The sequence below is a fragment of the Lutra lutra genome, chromosome 2, assembly GCF_902655055.1.
Source record: "Lutra lutra chromosome 2, mLutLut1.2, whole genome shotgun sequence".
In the NCBI taxonomy this organism is placed as follows: Eukaryota; Metazoa; Chordata; class Mammalia; order Carnivora; family Mustelidae; genus Lutra; species Lutra lutra.
The window spans coordinates 141,746,900-141,773,074 of record NC_062279.1 but is presented as its reverse complement, the minus strand read 5'-3'; the positions used below and the strand labels follow the sequence as shown (position 1 = coordinate 141,773,074).

At 43.1% G+C, this 26,175-nt stretch overlaps 1 protein-coding gene across 1 annotated transcript in view; it reads left to right on the top strand.

Annotated features, from left to right (window-relative positions):
* The window catches only part of POLN (DNA polymerase nu), a 154,738-nt gene that overhangs the window by 111,773 nt on the left and 16,790 nt on the right, over positions 1–26,175 (top strand). Inside the window, exon 20 of the mRNA XM_047718644.1 lies at positions 23,744–23,826. Within this exon, the coding sequence (XP_047574600.1) occupies positions 23,744–23,826 (83 nt within the window). The remainder of the gene's footprint in view (positions 1–23,743; positions 23,827–26,175) is intronic.

Below are 26,175 nucleotides of genomic sequence, written 5' to 3'. Positions count from 1 at the left end.
ATGAGCAGTAAGGAAGACCAAAGTCATACCAGATACTAAAACATAAAGCCACAGTTACTTAAACATTATGGTATGGGTACAAAATGGAAATAGATCAATAGAAAAAAATGAAGTCCAAAAATAGACCCACATATAGATATAAATTAATATATGATAAAAAAAAAAATACTAATTTAAGTGAAAAACAGGCTCTCGAATGATCTGTTCAAAATCCTCTGACAGAGTGTGTTTTATCCAGCCGGTGCCTTGTGTCCTGGAGGAGGACCCTGGTGGCATTCTCACCCAGCAGGCGAGCCTTGCGTTTACACGGCCTGCGTTCGCATCATTAAAGCAAACATCAAGTACGACAATCCATCAGAATTACTGGGGCCTGTTGAGATGAGCCCACTCCCTGGACATGGCATAGATTCTGAAGCCTGGGAGCCCTGCGGGCATCCCAAGGGAGACTCAGAAGGACAGTGGAGGGAAGGCTGTCCAGCCCAGTGTTCACAAGCACGGGAAGCCAGGAAGTAAGTTCGCATGGACTTCCCCATGTGAGATTTTTTCAAATTGGGTCTTGAAGAGGTTTCTTTCTCCACAGCTGCAAAGCAGGGGAAACATCTCCTTCACTTATTTCTTAGACTTTTTTTTTTTTTTTTTTAACTATGAAGACTTGCCTTCTTAAGGCCAGACTCTGGAATTTCTTTAGTTAGCATTATAAACCAAAGACAGATGCCCAGAGATGAACTTGGCTGAAGAAATGAAGGGCCCGAGGAGGAGCTGGGGCTGCAAGAGGGAAGTGCACAGTCAGACCCTGCTTTCTTCCAGGTGTCCCCGTGAGCAGGGTCTGAGGGGGTCACCAGGTTCAGCAGTGCAAGGGCCGGTATCTAAGCGGGCTTTGGAGTACTGGGGGGTGCAGAACTCAGGTTTCCTGGGGCTCTGGTGGCCTGTGGTTGTCTGTCCACAGTTCGGAGTGGGGCCATGACGGTTTGCTCAGAGCCGCCGGCCCAGTGAGCAGAGGTCCTCGGCCGGCAGACCTCCCTTCACAACACCACACTGGGGACATGCCCACAGGTAGAGGCAGTGGTCCCTTTCCAGGGCCTTCCCTCTGGTTGGGAATCCTCTAGTTCATTGTCCTCCTCGTCCTCATCTGTCTGGGATTGTATAGGCCTGTCCAGGCTCACACCGAGGGGACCTGAGGGGGGGTGACAGCTGGGGAGTCGGGGCACCCCTACATTCAACCCCCCATCTCCCCACGCTGGGTATCACCTGTTCTCTCAGCTGTCACCCCAGCCTCCCCCTCCCCCACTATCTTTTATAAACGTGCAGAAATGGAATCCCCTGCTGCTGTGGTAGCCCCTCTCCTCCCTTCTTTCTGGTGATTTATTTTGATTCCTTTGCCTTATTTCAGCAGAGCCTCAGGAGGGAGCAGAGAAAGGGCTTAACTAGGGCCCTGTGGGTTGGCTCTCAGCAAGGTGGCTGCAAGGCAGAGGGGTCACGCATCGTCTCAGGGAGGCTCACAGGCTCAAACCGGGAGAAGGCAGTAGAGGGGTCAGAACCAGCAGGTGTGGAGTTGATAAGGTTTAGGATATGGGGGCCGGGGGAGTCGGGGGCCTGGGTGGGTGGTGAGGAGCCATGAGGAGGGGGTCCAGGGGGAGGACCCAAGAGTCCAATCTATACCTGTGCAGTTGGAGAGTCTCTGCTGCATCCACAGAGAGCTCCACCGGGTAGGTTCAGCAACCCGAGCTTGGAAGGAGGTCTGGGGTGTCATGGCAGACACTCAGGAGCTGGCAGCTGTGTGCACGTGTGCGCATGTTTGTGTGCCCTGCTCATGCACATTTCTGGGGCTCAGTCTGATTCACCACCTCCCTTGCAGCCCTGCACAGCCCTCACCTCCTCCGAATAGGCATGAGCTCAGGGCAGGCACCACCCACCGCTGGCTGGGACACCCCTTGGGGCCCAGGAGCCCAGTGAGTGGACAGCCCTGATCCCTGAGCTGAGGACTAATCTGCCATCAGGGCCCTGCTTCCTCCTGAGGCCACAGAGGCCACGGGACCAGCAAGTGTGGTCCGGCCGGGTCCGTGGTAGCCCCATTGCTGGGTTCAGGGCCATGTGGGTCTCCCCACTCTCTGCACCTCATTCTCTCTGAAGCCAAACTTCTCTGCCTGCCTTGTGGGCTCGGCCAGGGGAAGGTGCATCCTGAGGCCTCTCAACAGGGTGGGTGCGGCCATCAGATCTCCTGCTTCTGGCAGCTCGGAGACCCCCCCCCCCCAGAAGTATGGCTTTGCTTCCAGGAACTTGATGGCAGGTTAAGGTCTGCACTTCTCCCCCTAGTCCCCTCTCGGGCAGCTGCCCCACTGCGTGCTGGAACTGTTTCCCTGCATCTGTGTGATCACAGCATACCGTCAGACCTCATCTTTGCCAGTCCATTCTGTGGAAAGTGAGGTGGCCTTTATTTGCATTTTACAGGACAAATAATGTTCTATGAATTAGCCATTCTGATTTCCCCTTCTAGAAATTATCTTTATATCCTCTGGCCAGTTTTCTATTTTTTCTTAATGACTTGTAGATGTTCTTTATAAATTCTGGGTATTACCCTATTTCTCCTTTATATGCCCAGCGTATAGTTGTTAATTATCTCTTGAATTTTTTATGATGCTTTTTATCAGACAGGATTTTAAAATTATGATGTAGACTACTTATCTTTCATTCCTGATTATGGTTTGTGTTGTGTGTGTCTTTTCATTAATACTCTCTTATTTGCAGAAACCTGTATTTGCCTTTGTTTTCTTTAATTGCACTTAAGATTTGCTTTTTTTTTTTTCCCCTGTTTAGGCCTTCAATGCATCTGGGCTCTGATCTTGTTATTTTGTGATACATAAAAACCAAGGTCTAATTTGATTTTTTCCAGTATGGCAAGCCTGTGATCCCAGTGCAGGGTCTGGGAATGTCTGTTCTGTGCCATGGCTTTCCCTCTGTCATACACCAAGGCCTGTATGGAATGGGGCTGCTACCAGGCTTTCCATTCCTTTCAATACAAATGTTTATCCCTCCATGACATCTTGTTTTACGTTAATTTTCTCTATTTTTGTATATGATATGAAATGGGCACTTAACTTTATAATTTTCCAAACAATCAGTTCCAACACTATGTAGATTTGAAATGCCATGTCATCAACTGTGTTTTCATATGTACTATGGCCTGTTTGGGGCTTTCTGTCTCCTTCGGCTGACTTCTCCGTTTCTACATCAGTGTCACTTGTGTCCTTCCACGCCCAGCACAACCCACATATCCTCACTGCTCACCCTCCTTAACATCCTCCTGACTTCTCCTTTGGGCTGTTTTTCAGGTGACCTTAGAATCACTTTATAAAGTTTTCACCCCCAAATCCCACTGGCACTTGGGTGAAACTGCACTAACATCACTCAACATGGGGACGATGACATCTGCCAGTGCGTCACCTCCAGTCCTGGAGCGTGGTTCATCTTCCACGTATCCTCACATCCCTTCCTTCATGAAGATTGGCACATTTCTTCTCAAAATTATTGTCAGGCATTTGGGGTTTTTTTACTGCTATGGTGAGTGCAGCCCTTTTAATGTCTCTTCTGTCACATTTTGGCAAGAAAGTATTCTGTATTTACTGTGGGGTTTTTTTAAGACCTAATTTTTCTCCAGAATGTTCATTGGTTAGAAAAAAAGCTTTAAAAAAATCGAAATTAAAAAAAAAAAATCTTAAATACTGTTTTAGATATACATAGGGGCAAAGGTAGTACAAAGAGTTCCCATATATCCCACACCCAGGTCCCCCTATTACCAACATCTTACAATAATACAGTATGTCAGTCACAATTAATGAATCCAATATTGATACATTATTATCAACTGCAGTTCATACATTATTCAGATTTCCTCCGTATTTCCCCAATGTGTGTGCTCTGTCCCAGCACCGTATCCAGAACCTCCTAGGGCACTAAGTGATCATGTGTCCCTAGATTTCCCTAAACTGTGGCAGTTCTCGGATTTATTGTCAATGACCTTGACATGTCTGAAGAGCGCTGGTCAGGTGTTTTTTTAGAGGGTTTCTCAGGATTTGTCTGATGTCTTCCCTGTGATTAGACCAAGGTCATGGTTTTGGGGAAGGAAGACCACAGAGGTGAAGTGCCCTTCTCATCTCATCATTTGTGAACGTGACCTGTCACTGTGGCGTTGACCTCGGTTCCCTGGCCAATGTGGTGTTTGTCAGGGTTCTCAACCATGAAGTTCTTCTTTTATCCTTTTTCCATGCTGTACCTTTGAGAGCAAGTCACTAATCACAGCCCACAGATGGAGCTGGGGGTTATGCTCCATCTGCTTACGGACAGTTATTTATCTAAATTATTTGGCATTCTTCCACCAAGGCGATCTGTCTATTCTCTCCCACTTACTTATTTATTCAGTCACTTATTATATCTGTGGACTCATGAATATTCATTTCACTTTGGGTTATAACTCAACTACTTTATTTTCTTTCTTTTTTTTTTATTTTTTTAAAAGATTTTATTTATTTATTTGACAGAGAGAGATCACAGCAGACAGGCAGATAGAGAGAGAGAGAGGGAAGCAGGCTCCCTGCTGAGCAGGGAGCCCGATACGGGACTCGATCCCAGGACCCTGAGATCACGACCCAAGCCGAAGGCAGAGGCTTAACCCACTGAGCCACCCAGGCGCCCCTTTATTTTCTTTCTTAAATTGTTCCAGCTTTGGTCACTGGGAGCTCTTTCAGTTGGATCCTGTGTTCCTTTGACTTATGGTCTTTAGTGTGTGTGTGTGTCTGTCTGTCTGTCTGTCACTTCCTTACTCTCTGACACAAGACACTCCAGGCTCATCTTGTCTGTCTCCTGCCCCTGTCCTAGAATCAGCCATTTCTCAAGGCACCCTGGTTGCTTCTATGAGAGAATGGTATTAGAAGCCAAGATATAGGTGGTAGGTGTGCTCTTTGCTATAGGGGTGTCATTGCTTCTAAGCTCTTTCAGCCAACAGAGCAAGGAGATACCTGTGTGTGCTAACTGGCATGTTTACATATGTATCTAAAATATTTCCATATGTTTCCATATGTATGAAGCCATAAGGCATTATGTATGAAGCTAAACATACATGTTATACATGCATGTTATATGCTAACTTAAACAATTTCCCAAATGTCTTCTTAATGAATATCTTTAAACCACATTTTATTATTTCCTTAGGGTGAATTCCTAGAAGAGAAATGTCTGGGTCAGGGTATATTTGCACGTCGTAAGGATTTTGATACATACTCCCCAAATGCCTTCAAAAAAGTTATACTAATTTATTCTCCATGGAAATCATATCAGAATGCTCTTCACCCTGCACCCCTGCTAAGAGCATGTATTTCAGTTTTGTTTAATGTTAACCAATTTAGGGGTGCCTGGATACCTCAGTCATTTAAGCGTCCAGCTCTTAATTTCAGCTCAGGTCATGATCTCAGGGTCATAAGACTGAGCCCTGTGTTGGGTTCTGTGATGGACATGGATCCTGCTTGAGATTCTCTCTCCCTCTGTCCTTCTTCCCCACCCTGCTCTCTCTCTCTATCTCAAAAAAAGGGGGATACCTGGGGGGCTCATTCAGTTAAGCATCTGCCTTCGGCTCAGGTCGTGATTCCAGGGTCCTGGGATCGAGCCCCACGTTGGGCTCCCTGCTCAGCAAAGAGCCTGCTTCTTCCTCTGCCTCTGCCGCTCCCCGTGTTTGTGCTCTCTCTTTGTCAAATAAATAAACAAAATCTTTTTAAAGAAAAAAGTCAACATTAGCCAATTTGATAAGTAAAAAAGTCCCTTGATACACTAAATTGCATTTGCTTAATTATCAATGGAAACCGAACCTTCATTTATTCATCGATCATTTATCTTCTGTGAATTGTCTTTTATATCATTTTCCCATTTATATCAAGATATTCTGGGTTTTTTATTACTATTCAGGAGCTACTTCTGTAATAAATTTATTAGTCCTCTGACAATTATGAAATAAATATTTCTCCTAGTTTTTTTATTGGCTTTTAATTGTTAACTCTTTTTAATGTTCACATGTTTTTAATTTTATACCATTGAATTAATTTGTCCTTTATTGCTGGTGTTTGATATTATCTTTTACTCTTTCCTACCCCCAAATCATATAAATAGTCACCTATATTTTCTGTCTTTTATGATTTAATTTGTTATATTGAAATGTCTGGTCCCCATGGAATTTCCTTAGCCCATGTGATAAGCAGGGACCTGTGTTGACTGTGGAGCTTCCTGGCCCAAGAGCTGGGGTGATCACATCCGCAGTGAGTAACACGCTGTCATCATCAGTCCTGGGCAGGCCCCTCGATGAGGTTGCAAACAAAATAATACACTGTAAAAATAGCTTCGGTGTTAAGAAAAAAAAGAAGAAAATTATAGAAAATTAAGAAATAATTGGAAATCAACAATAATTAAAAAACACAACATGTCAACGTTTGTGGGATGCAGGAAGAGCAGTACTTAAGAGGGAAATTTAGAACTAAACACATTTAGCAAAAGATAGAGCATGTTAAAAACAAGTTAGGTATTCAGCTCAATATAGTGGAAAAAGAACAACAAATCCAAGAACACACAAAAAAAGACCATTTAATAAAAATAATTTATAAAAGACAGAACTTTTTAAAATTGAGAAAAAATAGAAAAGATTAAGAAAATTAAAATGTCAATTCTTATGTTTTTATTACTTTCTGAGTGTACTGTAGGATGGTTATGAGGATAACCTTTGTGAGACGGGGCCCTCAGTATCTAACGAGGCTTCGTGTCTGACCAAGTGTATGTCCTCACGTTATTGGCTGTGGAGTCCATACTGGCACTCGACTCGCTGACTGCTATGTTTAGATCTTAAATTTCCGTGCTTTCCATTGCTTGCTTGTTGGACCTACTCATTTCTAAAAGGAGTATGCCCGAATCTCCCGTTATAATTGCTGATCAGTTTTTTCCCAGTGGGGTTTAAGTTCTTTCTTTACAGGCTTTGAGGCTGAATTGTTTGTTAGGTGTTTATATGTTCACGTTGGCTTCTTGGTTTACTTCCAAAAGAATATAATTTCCTTCTTTGTCTTTGAAGGCTTTTTCTTGGTTTAAATTAAATTTTGATCAATATTGAGATTTCTTTTGGAGCATATTTGTCTTATATATCTTTTCCTATTATTTTTACCTTTTTGTGTCTTTTTGTACACAATATTAAAAAAAATTTTTTAATTTCTTTTCAGCGTAACAGTATTCATTGTTTTTGTACCACACCCAGTGCTCCATGCAATCCGTGCCCTCTCTAATACCCACCACCTGGCTCCCCCAACCTTTAAAACCCTCAGGTTGTTTTTCAGAGTCCATAGTCTCTCATGGTTCACCTCCCCTTCCAATGTCCCTCAACTCCCTTCTCCTCTCCATGTCCCCATGTCCTCTGTGTTATTTGTTATGCTCCATAAATAAGTGAAACCATATGATAATTGACTCTCTCTTTTTTGAGTAGGCTCCATGCCTAGTGTGGAGCCCAGCACAAGGCTTGAACTCATGACCTTGAGAGCAACACCTGAGCTGAGATCAAGAAACAGACACTTAACTGACTGAGCCACTCACGTACCCCAATATTAAAATTTTAAAATTCAATCTGTGAGTCCCATTCTCTTAAGGTGAATTAGCTCACATACATCTGTAATAGTTACTCATATATTAAGCCTTTTCTGTCTTACGTTTTAAATGCACTATTCTTTCTTTCTTATTTTCAGTTGTATAAATCATATTTTCTTCTGCTAGTTTAAGATTTTGTACCTAAATTTTTATAAGAAGTCTGGCCATAACTTTTCTTTCTTTTAATTTCCTTGTCAGGTTTTTGAGTTAGGAAGTATTTCTTCTTTTTCATTCTCTGAAAGAGTTTATATGAAAGTGGTCCTGTTTCTTCCTCAGAGGTTTGGAGGAAATCATCAGTGACTCAGCTGGGACTATGATTTCTTTGTGTGGGATTAAACTTATTTAATAGACATATGACTGCTCAGATTTTCTGCTCCTCCTTTATTAGTTTCAGTATATTGAGTTTTATGGTGAATTTGTCCATTTCATCTATATTTCCAAATTTATTGGAATGAAGTTGCTCATATTAGCCTCTTTTTTTTTTTTTATCTTGATGATGGTAGGGTCTGGAATGACACTCCATCTTCATTCTCAGATTGGTAATTTGTGCCTTCTTGTTCTCATTCTTATTCAGGTTTCCTGAGAACTTACTGATTTTATTATTCTTTTCAAAGAACGAATCATGTTACTGTTAAATTTCTTTATTATATGTTTGTTTTCCGTTGTATTAATGCCGTCTCTTTATTATTTTTTCTTTCTACTTTCTTTGGATTTATTGTGTTGTTCTTTTTCCAGCTACTTGTGATGGATATTTAATCATTGATTTTCAGCCTTTCTTCACCCTAATATGGATTTAAGGCTATAACTTTCTTTCTAAGCATGACTTTAACTACATCTCATAAATTTTGATATGTCTATTTTCACTATGATCCAGATGAAAATATCTTCTAACTTCATTGTGATTTCTTCTTTGACCCAAGGCCTAGAAGTAAAATGCTTAGTTTCCAAATATATGAGCATTTTCTAGTTTTTGTTGTTATTGCTAGTGATGATTTTTAGCTTAATTCCACCACAGTCAAAGAACATTCTCTGCAGGATTTGTATCCTTTGAAACGTGTTTTCAGTGGCCTTTCAGACCAGCATGAGGTCTGTTTCACCGTTGTGCATGTGATGAGGGTGTACTCTCTGGCCATTGGTACAGTATCCAGCGTATGTCAGTTAGGTCAAGTCTGAAGACATGTTGCTCACATCTTCTGTGTCCTTACTGATATTTGAGTGGTTGTTCTACTAGCTATTAGAGAGTCGAATTAAGGTTTCCTGTTATTATTACAGATTTGTCTATTTCTCCTTTCAGTTCTGTCGGTTTTGCTTCATATTTTTGGAGCTATCTTATTAGACATGTATAAATGTACAACTGTTTTTTCTGATATAAGTGCAGCTAAGCCAACTTTCTTCTGGGTGGAGCTTGCCTGCTCTTCCCCCTGTTGTTACTCTACTTTTGATTGTTCTGTGCCCTTATATTTGTAAGTGTCTCATAGTTCCCATCTAGTCTATCATATTCTTTTAATTAGAGATTCAATCTTTGGCATGTAAAGTAGAAACAGAGCTTTGGATGTCAGATGAAGAATGAAATGCCCCACAGACATACCCTTGGCCAACCAGCACAAGATGGTCACAGTCACAGCGGGTACCCAGAGCCCAGGGTGTGCAAAAGGTCAGAGGTTCTCTAATGAAGCCCAGACTAAATTCCTGTTCAGCCAGCGAGAAAATGGAAAAAGATTTGTGTAAAAACGATGTAAGTGAAACTCCGCCTAAATCCTTTGTGGAACCGATGCCTGAGTTTGCCACCTGAGCCATCCAGGCGGCTGAGAAGCTGGAGCGGCATTTCTTGGCTTGCGACCTCTCCCATTTATATCCCACAGTCACATGGCCTCCTATCTGCATGTCCTCCCTCCACCTCCCCCTTATTAGGGCACAGGGATGGCACTTAGAACCCACTCTGATAATTCAGTATAACCTTCTCATCTCAAAACCATTAACTTAATCATGCTGCAAAGATCTTTTTTTCCATATAAGGTAATAGTTACAAGTTCTAGGGATTCAGTGGGCCATTATTCAGACTACCACGACATGTGAACTATAAAATATTTAAGATGTGTACACAGTGAGACCAGATTTTGAAAACAAAGAACAAAAAGAGAAAGTCATAGGAATCGAAAGCGTGTGCACAAGAGACAGAGAGAAAGACAGACTAGGAGTGGAAGAGCCAGCAGCCCCCAGAAGCTGTGACAGCAGCCAAAGGAAACTACCACATAAGCCAATCTCTCTAACTTCCTCCAGGCTCTAGGTATGTTCGCTCATGGGACATCTGTTCTGTATCTGCTTATTAGTGGCCACTTCAGCAAGTAAACACAGCTAATGAAGATCTCACACTTTTTTTTTTCCTGACATGCAAGGTGACACAATGCAGGTGACGTTATTCCCTGTCATTGTGTCGAAGCCCGACCACAAGGAGGCAGAGAAACTTGCTCTTCACCAAGGCCCTGGACGCCCCCCAAATCTGGAATTGGTGACAGGAGACGCAGTGTGTGGTCCAGTGGGGAGAACCTACATTGAAAACCGGGCGACCAAGGCCAATCAGTTGAAAATCTACATGGCTGTTTCAGTGTCAGACACATCAGGACAAAGAATATTCCTAGGCACAGAGAAGGACTTTTCATGAAGAAAAACCAGTCCTAAGAAGAGGGCTTCAAAGCCATGAAACAAGCCTGACAGGACTGACAGACCCACAAGCAGGGCTGGAGATCTCAGCACTGGGTTCTCAATAATTGACAAGAACAAGTATGGGGAAAATCAGAAGCTGGAGGACATTATCCACCAGCTACCACGGAACATGGCCCTAAGTGCACAAGGAAGCATTCATCTAAATAAAAGTCTCAGTTGGGTTAGAAGAATTGGAATCAAGTGAAAATGTCCTATAAAATAGTGGAATTAAATTAAGAACAAAAAATATATATAAGAAATTTCCAAAGAACTGGAAAATGAAGGATATATTTCTCAACACATGGGTCAAAGAAAAAAGTCACAAGGGATACTGGAAAATATTTTAAGCTCAGGGCTCCTCAGTGGAGTGCATGACTCTCAGTCTCAGGGTTGTGAGTCCAAGCCCCACATTAGGCATGGGGATTACCAAAAAAAAAAAAAAAAAAAAAAAAAAAAAAAAAAAAAAAGGAAAGAAAAGGATAAAGAAAACTTTAAAAAAAAAGAAAGAAAATATTTTGAGCTAGATTAAAAATATAACATCAGAAATTATGGGATTATGGGATAATGGGATACAGCTAAAGAAGTACTCAGAAATTTGTGGCATTAAATGCTTATATTAGAAAATAAGAAAAGTCTACAGTAAATTATCAAAGCTCTAAGTTTCCACCTTAAAAAGCTAGAAAAATAAAAGCAACTTAAATCCCTAGTAGAAAGAAGATAGTAGGTACAGAAATCAATGTAATGGAAAATGGAAAAATAGAGAAAAAAATCAAAGAAACCCAAAGCAGGGTGTTTGAAAAAAAATGAATAAAACTGATAAACCCTTAGGGAGACTGGGGAGGGGGTGGGGGGAAGCAGCAATATCAGGAATGAAAAAGATCACATCAACATGAACTTTACAGATACTAAAAGAATAATAGGGAAATATAATAATCAACTTTATGTCCATAAGGTTGATAACTCAAATTTCTTGAAAGATACAAATTACCAAAACTGATAAAATATGAAACAACTTGAAAGCTTTTTATCTATTAAAAGAGTTGAATTTGTAATAGAAACCTTCCCAGTGCTATATGACTTCACTAGTAAACTCTATCAAACATTTAAGAAAGTAATTCCATCCTTTATAAATACTTTCAGAAAAGATAAGAAGAATGAATATTTCTCAAGTCTTTTCATGAGGCCAAAATTACCTCATACTAAACAAGATACCGCACAAAGAAAAAACTGCATACCAATAGACTTCATGATCACAGAGGCAAAAGTTCTTCACGATATTAACAAATCAAATCTTGCAATATAGAAAAAGGACAATATTCCATGACGAATGGGAGTTTATCCAAGGAATGTACCATTAGTTTAGCACTCAGAAATTAATCAATGTAATTGATGATAGTAAGAGAATAAAGGAGAAAATCCACATAATTATCTCCGTAGATGAGGAAGGGCCTTGCAAAATTCAAGATCTATTCACTATAAAAATATAAAAATTTTTAGTGACCCAGAAATAGAAAAAGGACTTCCTCAATATGAAAAAAGGCATAGATGAAAAACCTATAATTAACATCTTAGTTAGTGGTGAAAAACTCAGTTATTTTTCCAAAGAATAGGAACAAGGCAAGAATGTCCACTCCCATGATTTCTATTCAACATTGTGCAGAAGGTTCTAGCCCATGCAATAAAGCAGAAGTAGACAAAAATAAAAATAAAGGGGATGCAATTTGGAAAGAAAGAAGTAAACTATATTTCTTTGCAGAAAGCATCATATTGTACAAAGAATATCCTAGAGATTGACAAAAGATGCTACTAGAACCAACAATATGGAGGAAGGACATAGGAAACAAAGTTAATGTGTAAGAATCGATGGTATTTAGGGGTCAGTCAGTTAAGTGTCTGCCTTTGGCTTGGGTCATGATCCTGGGGTCCTGGGATCTAGTCCCACATCAGGCTCCCTGCTCAGTGGGGAGCCTACTTCTCCCTCTGCCCCTCTCCCTGCTCATGCTCTCTCTCACTGTCTCTCTCTCTCTTTCACTCTCCCTGACTCTCAAAGTCTTTTCAAAAAAGAATCAGTGATGTTTATAAATAGTAGCAATAAACAATGGAAACAAATTTAAAGTAAAACAATACAATTAAAGTATCATCCAAAGGCAAAAATACTCAGGGAAAGATTTAACAAAATATGTGTGTGACCTACACACTGAAAACTACAAACACTGGTGAGAGGAACTTAAAAAACCTAAACAACGGAGAGACATATACTGTGGTCATAGGTTAGAAGACAATACTGTTGTCAATTTTCCCCAAATCAACCTGTAAATTCAATATGATCCCAACCAAAATCCTAGCAGGATTTTCTTGCAGAAATTAACAACATATTCTAAAATTTATATGGAAATGCAAAGAGCTTGGAATAACTGAAACAATTTTGAAAAGAAAGAACAAATTTTGAAGAATTTTACCTGACTTCAGAACTTGCTATAAAGCTATAGTAATGAAAACAGTGTGTTATTAATAGAAGAGTAGATACATAGATCATTAAAAGAGAAGAAAGTCCAGAAACAGACCCTCACATGTATGATTAATTCACTTTCAAAAGAGGTGCTAACGTAATTTGTGGAGGGTTAAGAATGTGATCATCCAGTGATGCTGGAGCACCTGGATATCCACTTAGAAAAAATGAGCTTTGATTCTTACCTCACACCATATATAAAAATTAACTCAAAGTGGATCATAGACCTAAACATAAAAGTTTGAACTATAAACCTCCTAAAAGAACACATAAGAGAGAAAGTCCTTTCATCTCTGGATGAAGATTTCACAGGACACCAGAAGTACCAGCTACTTAATTGAAAAATTGGTAAATTGGGATGCATCAAATTTTAGAAGACTTTCGCTAGTACAATACCAGCAGACAATGAGAAAGCAAGCAACAGACTGGCAGAAAATATTCACAGTACACACCTCTGACAACAGGTGACTGTCCAAATGTATACAAAACTCTTACAACTCCATGAAAGGAAGACAAGTACCTCCCAAAAGATTTAAGCAGACACTTCATAAAATGAATGCCAATAAGCACATGGAAATATGTTCAGTATCACTAGTTATCATGGAAATGCAAATTAAAACCACAATTAGATACCTCTCCATATCCACAAGAACGGCTAAAACTAAAAAGGCTAATAATCACTGTTGGCAATGATGTGAAGCAACCACAGCGCTCATACGGAGCAGCTGGGAGTGTAAAATTGTCAACCATTTGGGAAAAAATAATCCTTTTCTTATAAGGTAAACACACACGTAGCGTACAAGCCAGCAATTCCACTCTTAGGTATTTATCCGTGAGAAATCAACATACACATGTAAACAAAGATTTGTGTCAAAGTTCCTTCTAGCTGTATTCACAGTAGTCCTAACTTGGAAAAATTTATATCTATCAACAGAGGATTGATGCACTAATTGTGTCCATGGAAAACTCTCAGCAAGGAAAAAAAACAAACTGAGGATATACACAGCAATGCAAGTCTCAAAAATATTATGCTTGCTGGCACAGAAATAGACACATCAATTAATGGAATGGGATAGAGAGCCCAAAAATAAACCCACGCTTATATGGTTGATTAATCTGCGACAAAGGAGGCAAGAATATGCAATGGGAAAAAGACAGCCTCTTCAACAAATAGTGTTGGGAGAACTGGACAGCCACATGCAGAAAAATGAAACTGGACCACTTTCCTACACAATACACAAGCGTAAATACAAAATGGAATTAAGACCTAAACGCAAGACCAAAGCCATAAAACCTCTAAAAGAAAACATAGTCCTCTCTTGGACACCAGCCTTAGCAACATATTTATGGATATACCTCCTGAAGCAAGGGAAATAAAAGCAAAAATAAACTATTGGGACTACATCAAAATAAAAAGCCTTTGTGAAGGAAAGGAAACCACCAACAAAACGAAAGGGCAACCTACTGAATGGAAGAAAATATTTGCAAATGATATATCTGATAAGGGGTTGCTACCCATAATTTAAAGGAACTTATACAACTCAGTACCCAAAAATAACAATAAAAATCCATTTTTTTAAATAGGCAGAGGACCTGAATAGACATTTTTCCAAAGAAGACATGCAGATGGCCAACAGATACATGAAAAGATGTTCAACATCATTCATCATCAGGGAAATGCAAATCAGAACCACAATGAGATACCACGTCCCACCTGTCATAACGGCTAGAATCAAAAAGACAAGAAACAACAGGTGTTGGTGAGGATGTGGAGAAGGGGGAACCCTCGTGCTCTGTTGGTGGGAATACAAACTGGTGCAGCTACTGTGGAAAACAGTATGGAGATTCCTCAAAAAATTAAAAATAGAAATGCCACATGATCTGGTAATTCTACTCCTAATATTTACCAAAACAAAAGGAAAAGACTAATTTGAAGACAATGCACCTCTCTGTTCATTGCAGCCTTATTTACAATAGCAAAGGTACAGCTGCTTCGATGTGGCATATAATATATATATATATATATATATATATATATATATATATCTCCTGGAATATTACTCAAACATAAGAAAGAATGAAATTTGCCATTTGTGACAACATAGAGGGACCCAGAGGGTATTAAGTTAAATGAAATAAGTCAGAGAAGATAAATATCATATGATTTCACTTTTATGTAGAATCTAAAAAAAAAAAAAAAAAATGAACCAACCAACCAACCAACCAACAAACAAAAACTAGAGACAGACTCATAAGTAGAGAACAAACTGGTAGTAGCCAGACGGGCTGTGGATGGGAGGATGCATGAAACAGGTGAGTGGGATCAAGAGGTAGTAAATTCCAGTTATAAAACACATAAGTCACGGGATGAAAAGTACAGCACAGGGAATATAGTCAATGGCATTGTAATAACATTGGTGACAGATGGGGATTCCCCTTACTGCGGTGGGCACTGTGTGATGCATGGACTTGTTGAATCGCTATCTAAAACTAACATTACATTACATTATTACATTACATATCAACTATTCTTCAATAATAAAAATTTTTAAACTATATTAAGCTGAGTGAAAGAAGCCAAACACAAAAGCGTATGTACCATATGCTTCCATTTATATAAGATGGAAGGTAGATCTCATCTACAGTGGCTGTAACTGGATCTGTACCCCCTTGGGGCTGCAGAATTGGGGATGGTTTGACTTCAGAGGGCACGAGGCAATGTTTTGGGATGATAGAAATGTTCTGTATCTTGACTGTGCTGGTGGTGATACAGGTGTATGCATTTTTAAAAAGTCATTGGACTGTACACTAAAAATGGGTGCAATTTATCACATTAACTATACTTGAATAAATTAATTTTTGGAAACCAATAAAAGGAAACACCAGGAGACCTCACTCTCTCAGCCGACCACACCAACCTCCACTCACAAGCTAGCCTGCATCTCTGGCTGTCATCTTACTTTGTCAGTCATCTTACTTAGTATTAAGCCCCTTCACACACTTCTCCTGCACCCCAAAGGGTCAACTGACCTGGGCTTGGCGGAGTATGGCGGTGGCTCACTATCCTGTCACCCAACAAGCAGATGCGAGAACAGAATCCCTCTGAGTTTCCAGGAGTGGGGGCCATGCCCCACCGCAGCCAGCGGAAATCCACACACTGAACTTCGCTTTTATCTCTCAGGCATTTTCATCCTTCTTTCGTAGGAACGTTGGGTTTCGTTAGGGTGTTAGTCCTTCATCTCTGATCCATGTTACAAATATTTTCTCCTAGTTTGTTGTTTGTCTTTTCTCTTCACTTACCGTATCTTATGCCACGCAGAAGATGTGGGGTTAGGAATGGTGGCTGTGGTGGTGGTGGTCTAACCACCCTTCCTTTCTCTGCATCCAGACTCGAAGTCGTGGTCAGAAAGCCTTTCGCTACACCCAGGAGACAGAGGAGCCTGCCATGTTTTCTGAAGCCCTTCTCCAAACGGCTCTCCAGCTGTCCCAGATCTGTCTACCAGGAAGCCCGTCTTTGCTCCAGGGGATTTTTGCAGGTGGTCATCAAGTCTGGTCTTGAGCTCTCTGTCCTACTCTGGTACTCAGGCTCTTCACATGCCTCCCACACTATACAGAGCTTGCTGCCCATCTTAATGTCTGGGTGGCTCTCCTGTTTGCGAGCCTTTCTAGCCTGCACAAACGTTAGCATCTAGTCCCAGGGAAGAGCTTGTTGGCATTTTTATTGAGATCGCTTTAAATACACAAATGACCGTAGGGAGAGCTGACTTCCTGATGATGTTGCAACATTTCATTCAAGAACAAGGGATTCCTGGGGCGCTTGGGTAGCTCAGTGGGTTAAGCCTCTGCCTATGGCTCAGGTCATGGTCTCAGGGTCCTGGGATGGAGCCCCGCATCAGGCTTTCTGCTCAGCGGGGAGCCTGTCTCTCTCCGCTTGTTTATCTCTCTGCCTGCCTCTCTGCCTACTTGTGATCTCTCTCTGTCAAATAAATAAATAAAATCTATAAAAAAGAAAAAAAGATGGGGCGCCTGGGTGGCTCAGTGGATTAAAGCCTCTCCCTTTGGCTCAGGTCATGATCCCAGGGTCCTGGGATCGAGCCCCACATGGGGCTCTCTGCTCAGCAGGGAGCCTGCTTCCTCCTCTCTCTCTGCCTGCCTCTCCCCCTACTTGTGATCTCTGCCTGTCAAATAAATAAATAAATAATCTTAAAAAAAAGAAAAGAAAGAATAAGGGATGCCTTTCCATTCAATCTCGTCTACTTTTGTGACTTTCAGGAAGCTTTAAAGGTGTTTATATAGGTGTGACACATTTCTTGTTGTTTATTCCTAAGTATTTTATCTTTTTCGTTGGAGTTGTAAATGAGGTCCTCCCTTCCATTGTGTCTTTATTCTGTGATTATTGGAGTACATGAAGGCTATTGCCTTGCTATGCTAATTTTATTTCCTGCTACTTTATGAATTATTTTATCATTGATTCTCTAGGGATTTCCAGAATACTACCTTGTCATCTGCAACTAGAGATAGGTTTCTTCAAATTTTCCAATTCTTATGCCTCTGATGATTTCGCTAATACTTCCAGAACAATGTTAAATGGTATTGGAGGTAGTGACCACCCTTGCCTTGCTTCTGATCTTAGTAAGAATGCTTCTGGTATTTCCCCCATATAGTGAGATGCCAGCTTTAGGATTGGGGTGTATGTTTTATAACTTTAAGGAAGTATCCAGGGGCGCCTGGGTGGCTCAGTGGGTTAAAGTCTCTGCTTTCGGCTCAGGTCATGATCCCAGGGTCCTGGGATCGAGCCCCGCATCGGGCTCTCTGCTCAGCAGGGAGCCTGCTTCCTCCTCTCTCTCTGCCTGCTTCTCTGCCTACTTGTGATCTCTGTCTGTCAAATAAATAAATAAAATCTTTAAGGAACTATCCAGGTATTCCTATTTTCCCAAGAGTTTTTATTAAGAGTGTGTGTTGAATTTTGTCAGAGGATTTTTTTCAACAACTATATAGATAATCATGTAATTTGCTCCTTAGTTCCATTAATGTGGTGAATTATGATAATAGATATCCGAACATTGCACCAACCTTGCTTTCCCGGTATAAACTATTTTTGGCCATGAGTACTATTTTCTTAATAGAGGGTTGGACTCCATTTGCCAATATTCTATTTAGGATTACTATATCAATCAGTATTCATGGGAGATAGGGTCTGTCATTTTCCTTTGTTATACTCTATTGTGTTTTTGTATAACTGTTACACACACTTAATAAAATACATTTTTCCCTTCATTTTCGATACACTGAATCAATTTAGACAGCATGGGGTCTCTCTGGTCTCTGAGGTTTGATAGAATTCCCCTTTGAAACTGTCTAGGCCTGGAGGGCTTTGTGGGTTAGTTCCTTAATGATTTTCTGTTTCTTCTTTAGACATTTTTCCTGGTCTGTTTAACTTTTGTCTCTATTGGAGCCAATTTTTTTAACTGTGTTTTGTTAAGAAATGTCCATGTGAACCTAAATTTTTAATTTTTTTAAAATTTAATTTTTCAGTGTAACAGAATTCGTTGTTTATGCACCACACCCAGTGCTCCATGCAATATGTGCCCTCCATAATACCCACCACCAGGCTCCCCCAACCTCCCACCCCCACCCCTTCAAAACCCTCAGATTGTTTTTCAGAGTCCATAGTCTCTCATGGTTCATCTCCCCCTCCAATTTCCCTCAACTCCCTTCTCCTCTCCATCTCCCCATGTCCTCCATGTTATTTCTTATGCTCCACAAATAAGTGAAACCATATGATAATTGACTCTCTCTGCTTGACTTATTTCACTCAGCATAATCTCTTCCAGTCTTATCCATGTTGATACAAAAGTTGGGTATTCATCCTTTCTGATGGAAGCATAATACTCCATAGTGTATATGGACCACATCTTCCTTATCCATTCGTCCGTTGAAGGGCATCTTGGTTCTTTCCACAGTTTGGTGACCATGGCCATTGCTGCTATGAACATTGGGGTACAGATGGCCCTTCTTTTCACTACATCTGTATCTTCGGGGTAAATACCCTGTAGTGCAATTGCAGGGTCATAGGGAAGCCCTATTTTTAATTTCTTAAGGAATCTCCACACTGTTCTCCAAATTGGCTGCACCAACTTGCATTCCCACTAACAGTGTAAGAGGGTTCCCCTTTCTCCACATCCTTTCCAACACACGTTGTTTCCTGTCTTGTTAATTTTGGCCATTCTAACTGGTGTAAGGTGGTATCTCAATGTGGTTTTAATTTGAATCTCCCTGATGGCTAGTAATGATGAACATTTTTTCATGTGTCTGATAGCCATTTGCATGTCTTCAATGGAGAAGTGTCTGTTCATGTCTTCTGCCCATTTTTTGACATGATTATCTGTTTTGTGTGTGTTGCGTTTGAGAAGTTCTTTATAGATCCTGGATATCAGCCTTTTGTCTGTACTGTCATTTGCAAATATCTTCTCCCATTCCGTCGGTTGCCTCTTTGTTTTGTTGAATGTTTCCTTTGCTGTGCAGAAGCTTTTGATCTTGATAAATTCCCAAAAGTTCATTTTCACTTTTGCTTCCTTTGCCTTTGGCGACATATCTTGAAAGAAGTTGCTGTGGCTGATATCGAAGAGGTTACTGCCTATGTTCTCCTCTAGGATTCTGATGGATTCCTTTCTCACATTGAGGTCTTTTATCCATTTCGAGTTTATCTCGAATGGTGAAGTTTCATTCTTCTACATAGCTGTCTGATTTTCCCAGCACCATTTATTGAAGAGACTGTCTTGTTTCCACTGTATATTTTTTCCTGCTTTGTCAAAGATTATTTGCCCATAGAGTTGAGGGTCGATATCTGGGCTCTCTACTCTGTTCCACTGGTCTATGTGTCTGTTTTTATGCCAGTACCATGCTGTCTTGGTGATCACAGCTTTGTAGTAAAGCTTGAAATCAGGCAACGTGATGCCACCAGTTTTGTTTTTCTTTTTCAACATTTCCTTAGCAATTCGGGGTCTCTTCTGATTCCATAAATTTTAGGATTATTTGCTCCAGCTCTTTGAAAAATACTGGTGGAATTTTGATCGGAATGGCATTAAAAGTATAGATTGCTCTAGGCGGTATAGACATTTTAACAATGTTTATTCTTCCGATCCAAGAGCATGGAATGGTCTTCCATCTTTTTGTGTCTTCTTCGATTTCTTTCCTAAGTATTTTATAGTTCCTCGAGTACAGATGGAGGTTTATTCCCAGGTATCTTATGGTTCTTGGTGCTATAGTAAATGGAATCGATTCTCTAATTTCCCTTTCTGTGTTTTCATTGTTAGTGTATAAGAAAGCATCTGATTTCTGTACATTGACTTTGTATCCTGCCACATTACTGAATTGCTGTATGAGTTATAGCAACAACAATCAGACAACAAAGAGAAATAAAAGGTATCCCAATTGGCAATGAAGAAGTCAAACTCTCTCTCTTCGCAGATGACATTGTACTTTATATGGAAAACCCAAAAGACTCCACCCCCAAACTAAATTTTTTAATTTATTTGCATACAGTTCTGCAAAATAACTTTTTAAGATTTTTTTTAACTTCTTGCTTATCTATAGTTACCTTCCCTTATTGTTTCATACTTTGTATATCTGTGCTTGTTCCCTTTTGATTAAACCAACTAATGGTTTATTTTATTTTTTACAGGAACCAGGATTTTCATTCATTAATTTGATCTAGTGTTTTGCTGTTCTCTACTTGATCAGTTTCCGTTCCCATCTTTATTCTAGCTTTATTATTTCCCTCCTGTATGTTCTATTCATTTGCTTTGTTGTTCTTTTTCTTGTTTTTTGAATTAAAAACTTAGTTGGTGTACAGTTGGCTTTGAACAACACAGGTATGAACTGCATGGGTCCACTTACACGAGGATTTTTTTGCTTCAGGACAATACTGTACGTGTATTTTCTCTTCTTCATTTTTTAAGATTTTATTTATTCATTTGACAGAGATCACAAATAGGCAGAGAAGCAGGCAGAGAGAGAGGAGGAAGCAGGCTCCCCACTGAGCAGAGAGCCCGATCTGGGGCTTGATCCCAGGACCCTGGGATCATAACCTGAGCCAAAGGCAGAGGCTTTAACCCACTGAGCCACCCAGGTGCCCCACTTATGATTTTCTTAATAACATTTTTTCTCATAACTTACTCTATTGTAAAAGTACAGTATATGATACATGTAACATGAGGACTATGTGTTGATTGGTCATGGGTAAGACTTCCTGTCAACAAGAGACTATTAGTAGTCAAGGTTGGGGGTGGGTCAGAAGTTAAACGTGGATTTTCGACTATGCAGGGGATCAGCACCCCTAGCCCCTGTCTTGTTCAAGGGCCAACTGCACTTTTGTTCTTTTGTTATTATTAATATAAGTGCTTAAGGTTATGAAATTTCCTCACTGCTTTAAATGTAATCCACTGGGTCTGACATGCAATGTTTTTAGTAGAAGTTACATAATTTCTCTTTTTATTTTTCTTCACCCAAAGTCATCTAAAAGAAATGTTTTTGTTTTATTTCTAGGTAGATGGGGTGTGGTTTGGGTTTTTTTGTATTGTTCTGTTTTTTGTGAGGGAGTGCTTTGGTTTTAACTTTTAGTTGTCTTGCACTGTGATCAGAATGTTATTTTAATATTTCTGCTTTGTGCAAACTTTTGATGTTTTCTCTGTGTCCTAATGTATGATGGGTTATTGTGAGTGTGCTGTATGTACTCAGGAAAAAAGTATTTTCCCTATCATCAGAGCATGGTTTCGATATGTGTCCGTAATACCTATTGATTGATTATGCTGTTTGGATCTTATCACATTTTGGGAAGAAGCAGGTTCCAGGAGAGTTTAATGCTGCTTTGTCAGACAACTCTTGACTCTGGACAGCACTAAGGACAGGTGACCCGCATGCTTGGTTGTGGTTGCCCTGCTCTAAAACGCTCACTCCTTCCCTCCCCGCAGCTGCCATCAAAAGGTCTGTCTGACCCCTTTTCACAGATGGCCCCGGACAAGAAACAAGGAAAATCAGCCCCTACACGTTTTTCAGCAGTGTCTTTGCTAAGCGGGCTTGGAGCACCCTATAGGATTTCCCAAATAAAGGGAGGGAGGAGGGACAGTGACCTAGGAGTTGACATATATTTGTCCTGAGCATGAATGCATGTTGGCTTTTTGCTTCATATCTAAATAAAGCAGTTAATGATATCAAGCTCAAGGGTGAGATAAACAAGTGGGCAAAATACCTTAACACAGTGGAAACACCACAAAGGATACATTGGTATTTAGAAATCACGTGGTAAAAATTAGCAAACTCTCAGACGCCAGTGAACATGGTGAAGTGGGCATCCCTGAGGGTCTGTCCGCCAAGCAGAAACATCAAAAAATCAAGCAAACGTTGCCAGAACCAACTTTGTCAGGACTCTGGAAAGCAGTCAACAATTGACAGCAACCAAGGAAATGCTGAATCAAGAAAAAGGCAACTGCAGGAGAGCAACTGTGGGAGAGCTCCGTGGCCTTTGCCCTTAGCGCACCGCCGCGCAGGGCCCAGGGCCTGCTTTCAGAGCCCTTGTGTGCAGAGCTCTGCGTCTAGTCTGTTCAAACCTGGGGACTGCCCGAAGGACTGACAATGGGCACGGTTTCTCCTAACTCAGAACTCCCTTGGAACAGACAAGCCAGGGCGTTGCGGGAAGGCACCGTGAGGTGGATGGCATGAAACCACTTATGGTGTGGGATGACAGGCAAGGCAGATACCCGGGTTCAGAAAGCTTGAAGGGGAACAGCTGGGGAAAGCTTCTGGGGAACCAGGTGCCGGGCGGCCCTGTCAGTGGAGCGTCTGACTCTTGATTTCAGCTCAGGTTGTGATTTCTGGGTCATGGGATTGAGCCCCGCATCAGGCTCCACACTCAATGGGAAGTCTGCTGGAGATCATGTCTCCCTCTCCCTCTGCCCATCCCACTCGTGCACACACACACTCTCTCTCTCCCCCTCCCTCCAGAGTTAATAAATAAATCTTTAAAAAAAAAAAAAAAAAAAACACCTCCCTGGCCCCTTGAAGCCACCCGTGTCCAGCAGGAGGTTGAGAGAGCAGCACACATACCCGGGGCAGCTCGCACACAGGGAGAAGGCCCAAGAAGACCCCATGCTTGCTCGGGGCTGGTGTCTAGGCCCAGTGCCTGCCGGAAGTGGAGGCTCTGGCAGCGCTGCTCACGGCCCAGAACTGAGTGACCCACAAAGATTGGGACAGGTTCCGCTTTTCCTTTTCTGTTTCCCTCCTGGATCTGAAGTGCCCACTCAGTCAGCAATCCCTGTGCCCCTGAGCCACACGGCTGCATGCGTGTGGTCGGCAGGAAGGAGAAGCTCTGGGCGCCCAGCAGACCTTGGGCGGTTCCCAAATCTGGCTCTACCCTCTGCAGACTGCGCCTTCAGGAGCTGAGAGCAGCAGCCTCAGGGCGGGCTCACCCACCTGCCCTTCCATCTCTGCAAGGCGAGGCTGATGCTGCCCCTCTAGCCTTCTCCGCCCACAGCGGCGTCCTCAGGGCTCCTGGGCCCAGGCGCGCCAGCACTGGGAGCGGGCTTTCCTCAGGTTGGGTTGTACTCCTTTGGTGAAAGCACTTTTTGTTTTTGGTGTGCAACACGTGGGAGTGTGGCCAGCTTGCACCCGCTAGGCCTCCACGTCAGCCTCTGCATGGAGAACCAGTGAGCAAAGGCGCAGGTGTTGGACCCCCCCCCCGCCATGGACAGGTTTGAAATGGTTAAGGGCCTGCAGAGAAAGAGCTGGTGGGTGGTGTGCAGCTTGGACTCCATGGCCCCCTCTGCAGACATGACACCGATGGGCCTGACCACATGCCATGTTTCCACGCAGGAAGGACATTCCCCCAGAGCGAGTGACGCACGCAGACAGAGAGCAGACCAAGAAGGTGGTGTACTCAGCGGTCTATGGAGCAGGTAGGCTGCGGGCCGGTCTCGGTGTCACCTGTAGGCCAGATGGAGCTGGTTCTTATCCCATGTCTGTGTTTAAATGTGGCTGTGCCTTAGAGAGATCGTTCTTGGCCCCCGGAGCTCACTTTTGTGAGTTTCTGAGTGTCTTTTACAAAAGGCTGAGGACATCTGGGATGCACTAGAAACCAGTCAGACCACTGACAGCCATCAGCTCCCTGAGTGTCCCACTGGCTGAGAGAACAGAGGCACAAAAGTGAATGGAGACCACAGTTGCCCAGCTGGGAGGGACAGGACAGGGCCGAAGCCCAAGGGTATAGCCCCGTCCCTACCTGATACGGCCGTGCTGGGGGGCCATCTCTGGGCTGTGAGATGCTACCTCATCCTGACCCTGACCTCCACCCCACCACCCAGCACCTGAGGCAGAGCTGGTCTTCAGCTCCCTCCCACCGTCCCTCCCTCTCCCTCCAACCTCCTGACCATGGCTTCATAAATTCTGTTTAAACTCTTTTCTCCCTCTACATCATGCTGAACCAGTGGGATATCACGTCCCCTCAGGACAACAAGGGAGAGGATGAAAAGGGGCTGTGGGCCAGCCAGCCCTCCTGAAGGAAGGGTCCATCTGGCTGTTGGCTGGCCTGTGCCAACCGCCTTCTTTGGATCAGTCCTATCTGGGCAACAAGGCTCTTGCAAAGTCACCAAGAGCAGAATTCATCTCCCTGCCATGGAGACCCTTTGTTCATTTAAGGAAAGCCAGCAAAAGGGGATCAGCTTCCAGTGCAAGAACATCGGGGCAGACATGTCTTCGATTATCTGTCAGACCCACCTTGTACTTCGGCAATGTGACCTTGGTGCTGGGGCATGAGCGACTTGCATACAACGGGTCTGGAACGTGCCTCCCGCCACCCAGCCTGGCTCCCAGCCCAGGCCCTGAACGCCGCTTCCTCTGCTGGACCCCTGTCCACAGAGCTCACCCTCACGCCTTCCTCTTGGCTCTGCTGTCCCCTTCTCGGCCTTCCCTGACTGCTGTATCAGTGATCCATTTCCAGGTAACACACTCATGGTCACCCGGCATCGGTGGGTATCAGGGGCCATGTTCTCACGGGCAGCTCCACCAAGGAGCACGTTAGCAGCCCTCAGGCCTTGCCGCAAGGGGCCCCCAGTGTAGGCAGAGCTACTGCCCGTGTTCTTCAGAGCCGGCCCCACAGTGCTGCATGCTTCCTAGTGGTCCCAAGTCCGTGTGACCGTCACTGTGCTGCTGCTCAGACGCAGGTCTGCCCACCCCCCAGGGGAGGGTCACTGGAGGGCGTGAAGACCAGGAGGCAGGACCACGGAGGCCACTCAAGAGTCTTTCTGCCGCACACCACTTTCCAAGCTTGGGTCCCCGGCCCCGAACAGCGCCTGTCTCACCCTCCTCCATGAAGCACCCTGCTTCTCCCGGAGCACTGCTCATTCTTCCAGCCCAAGGAACCCCGTGAAGCAGGAGCTCTTCTGGCTCTGCCCATGGCCAGGCACATAGCAGGCACACCATAAATACTGCACAAACTCATGAACTGCGTAGTCTTTTGACCCTACTTGTGCATGCATTCTATGTACAGTTTTTGGGAAACAGGCTAAGAAACTGAAAGACTTGAACTCAGTGGGTGAGAGCAGAGTGACTCAGACTCACTCAGTCTGGCTCCTCGGCTCGGCCTCCCTCTGCGGTGCTCCAGAACCTTCTAGATCACTGTCGGGGGTGGGGGGCGGGGGAGGGCAGCCTGCCACCCAGTTATATTAGATCCCGGTGCCGCAAGTCCTCGATCCAGGCTCTGCGGGCAGAATGTTGCCTCCAATTCCTGGCAGGCAGCCTGGGCTGGAGTCCTAAGTCTGTCCCTCTGGGGTTGGTGACCTTCTGCAGAGACTTCCACCTCCGTGCTCCAGTCACCTCCCAGTCGGGGAGGAGCTGGCTCCTTGCACTGGTGCCTAGCACCAGCCGGCTCTCATCTTTGGCCTCAGCCACCACACCGGCACCCAGACTGGGCACCAGGTGACGGGCATCCATGTGCGGGGAAGGGAAGGGGTGGCGGGGGGGGGGGGGGGCTCCACCTTGGCTGGGCACTCATGGGGGCAGGAGCACAGAGGGCCCTCAGAGCAGCTTCACGCCGATGGCAGGATGCACCCAACAGCAGTTTGGCACCTTCTGGACCATGCACTCTATTTTTTGCTGGAGAGGAAAGAGCTCCACTTGGTAAATAAGCAATGAGTCATTAGCCGTGATGTTGGTGAAAAGAGTAATTTGGCTGCTTTTAGCCCGGATGGTGACAGTGTTCCCACCCTGAGCCTCCGTTTCTGCTATTCCTGCTGTCACTGGCCCGCTCA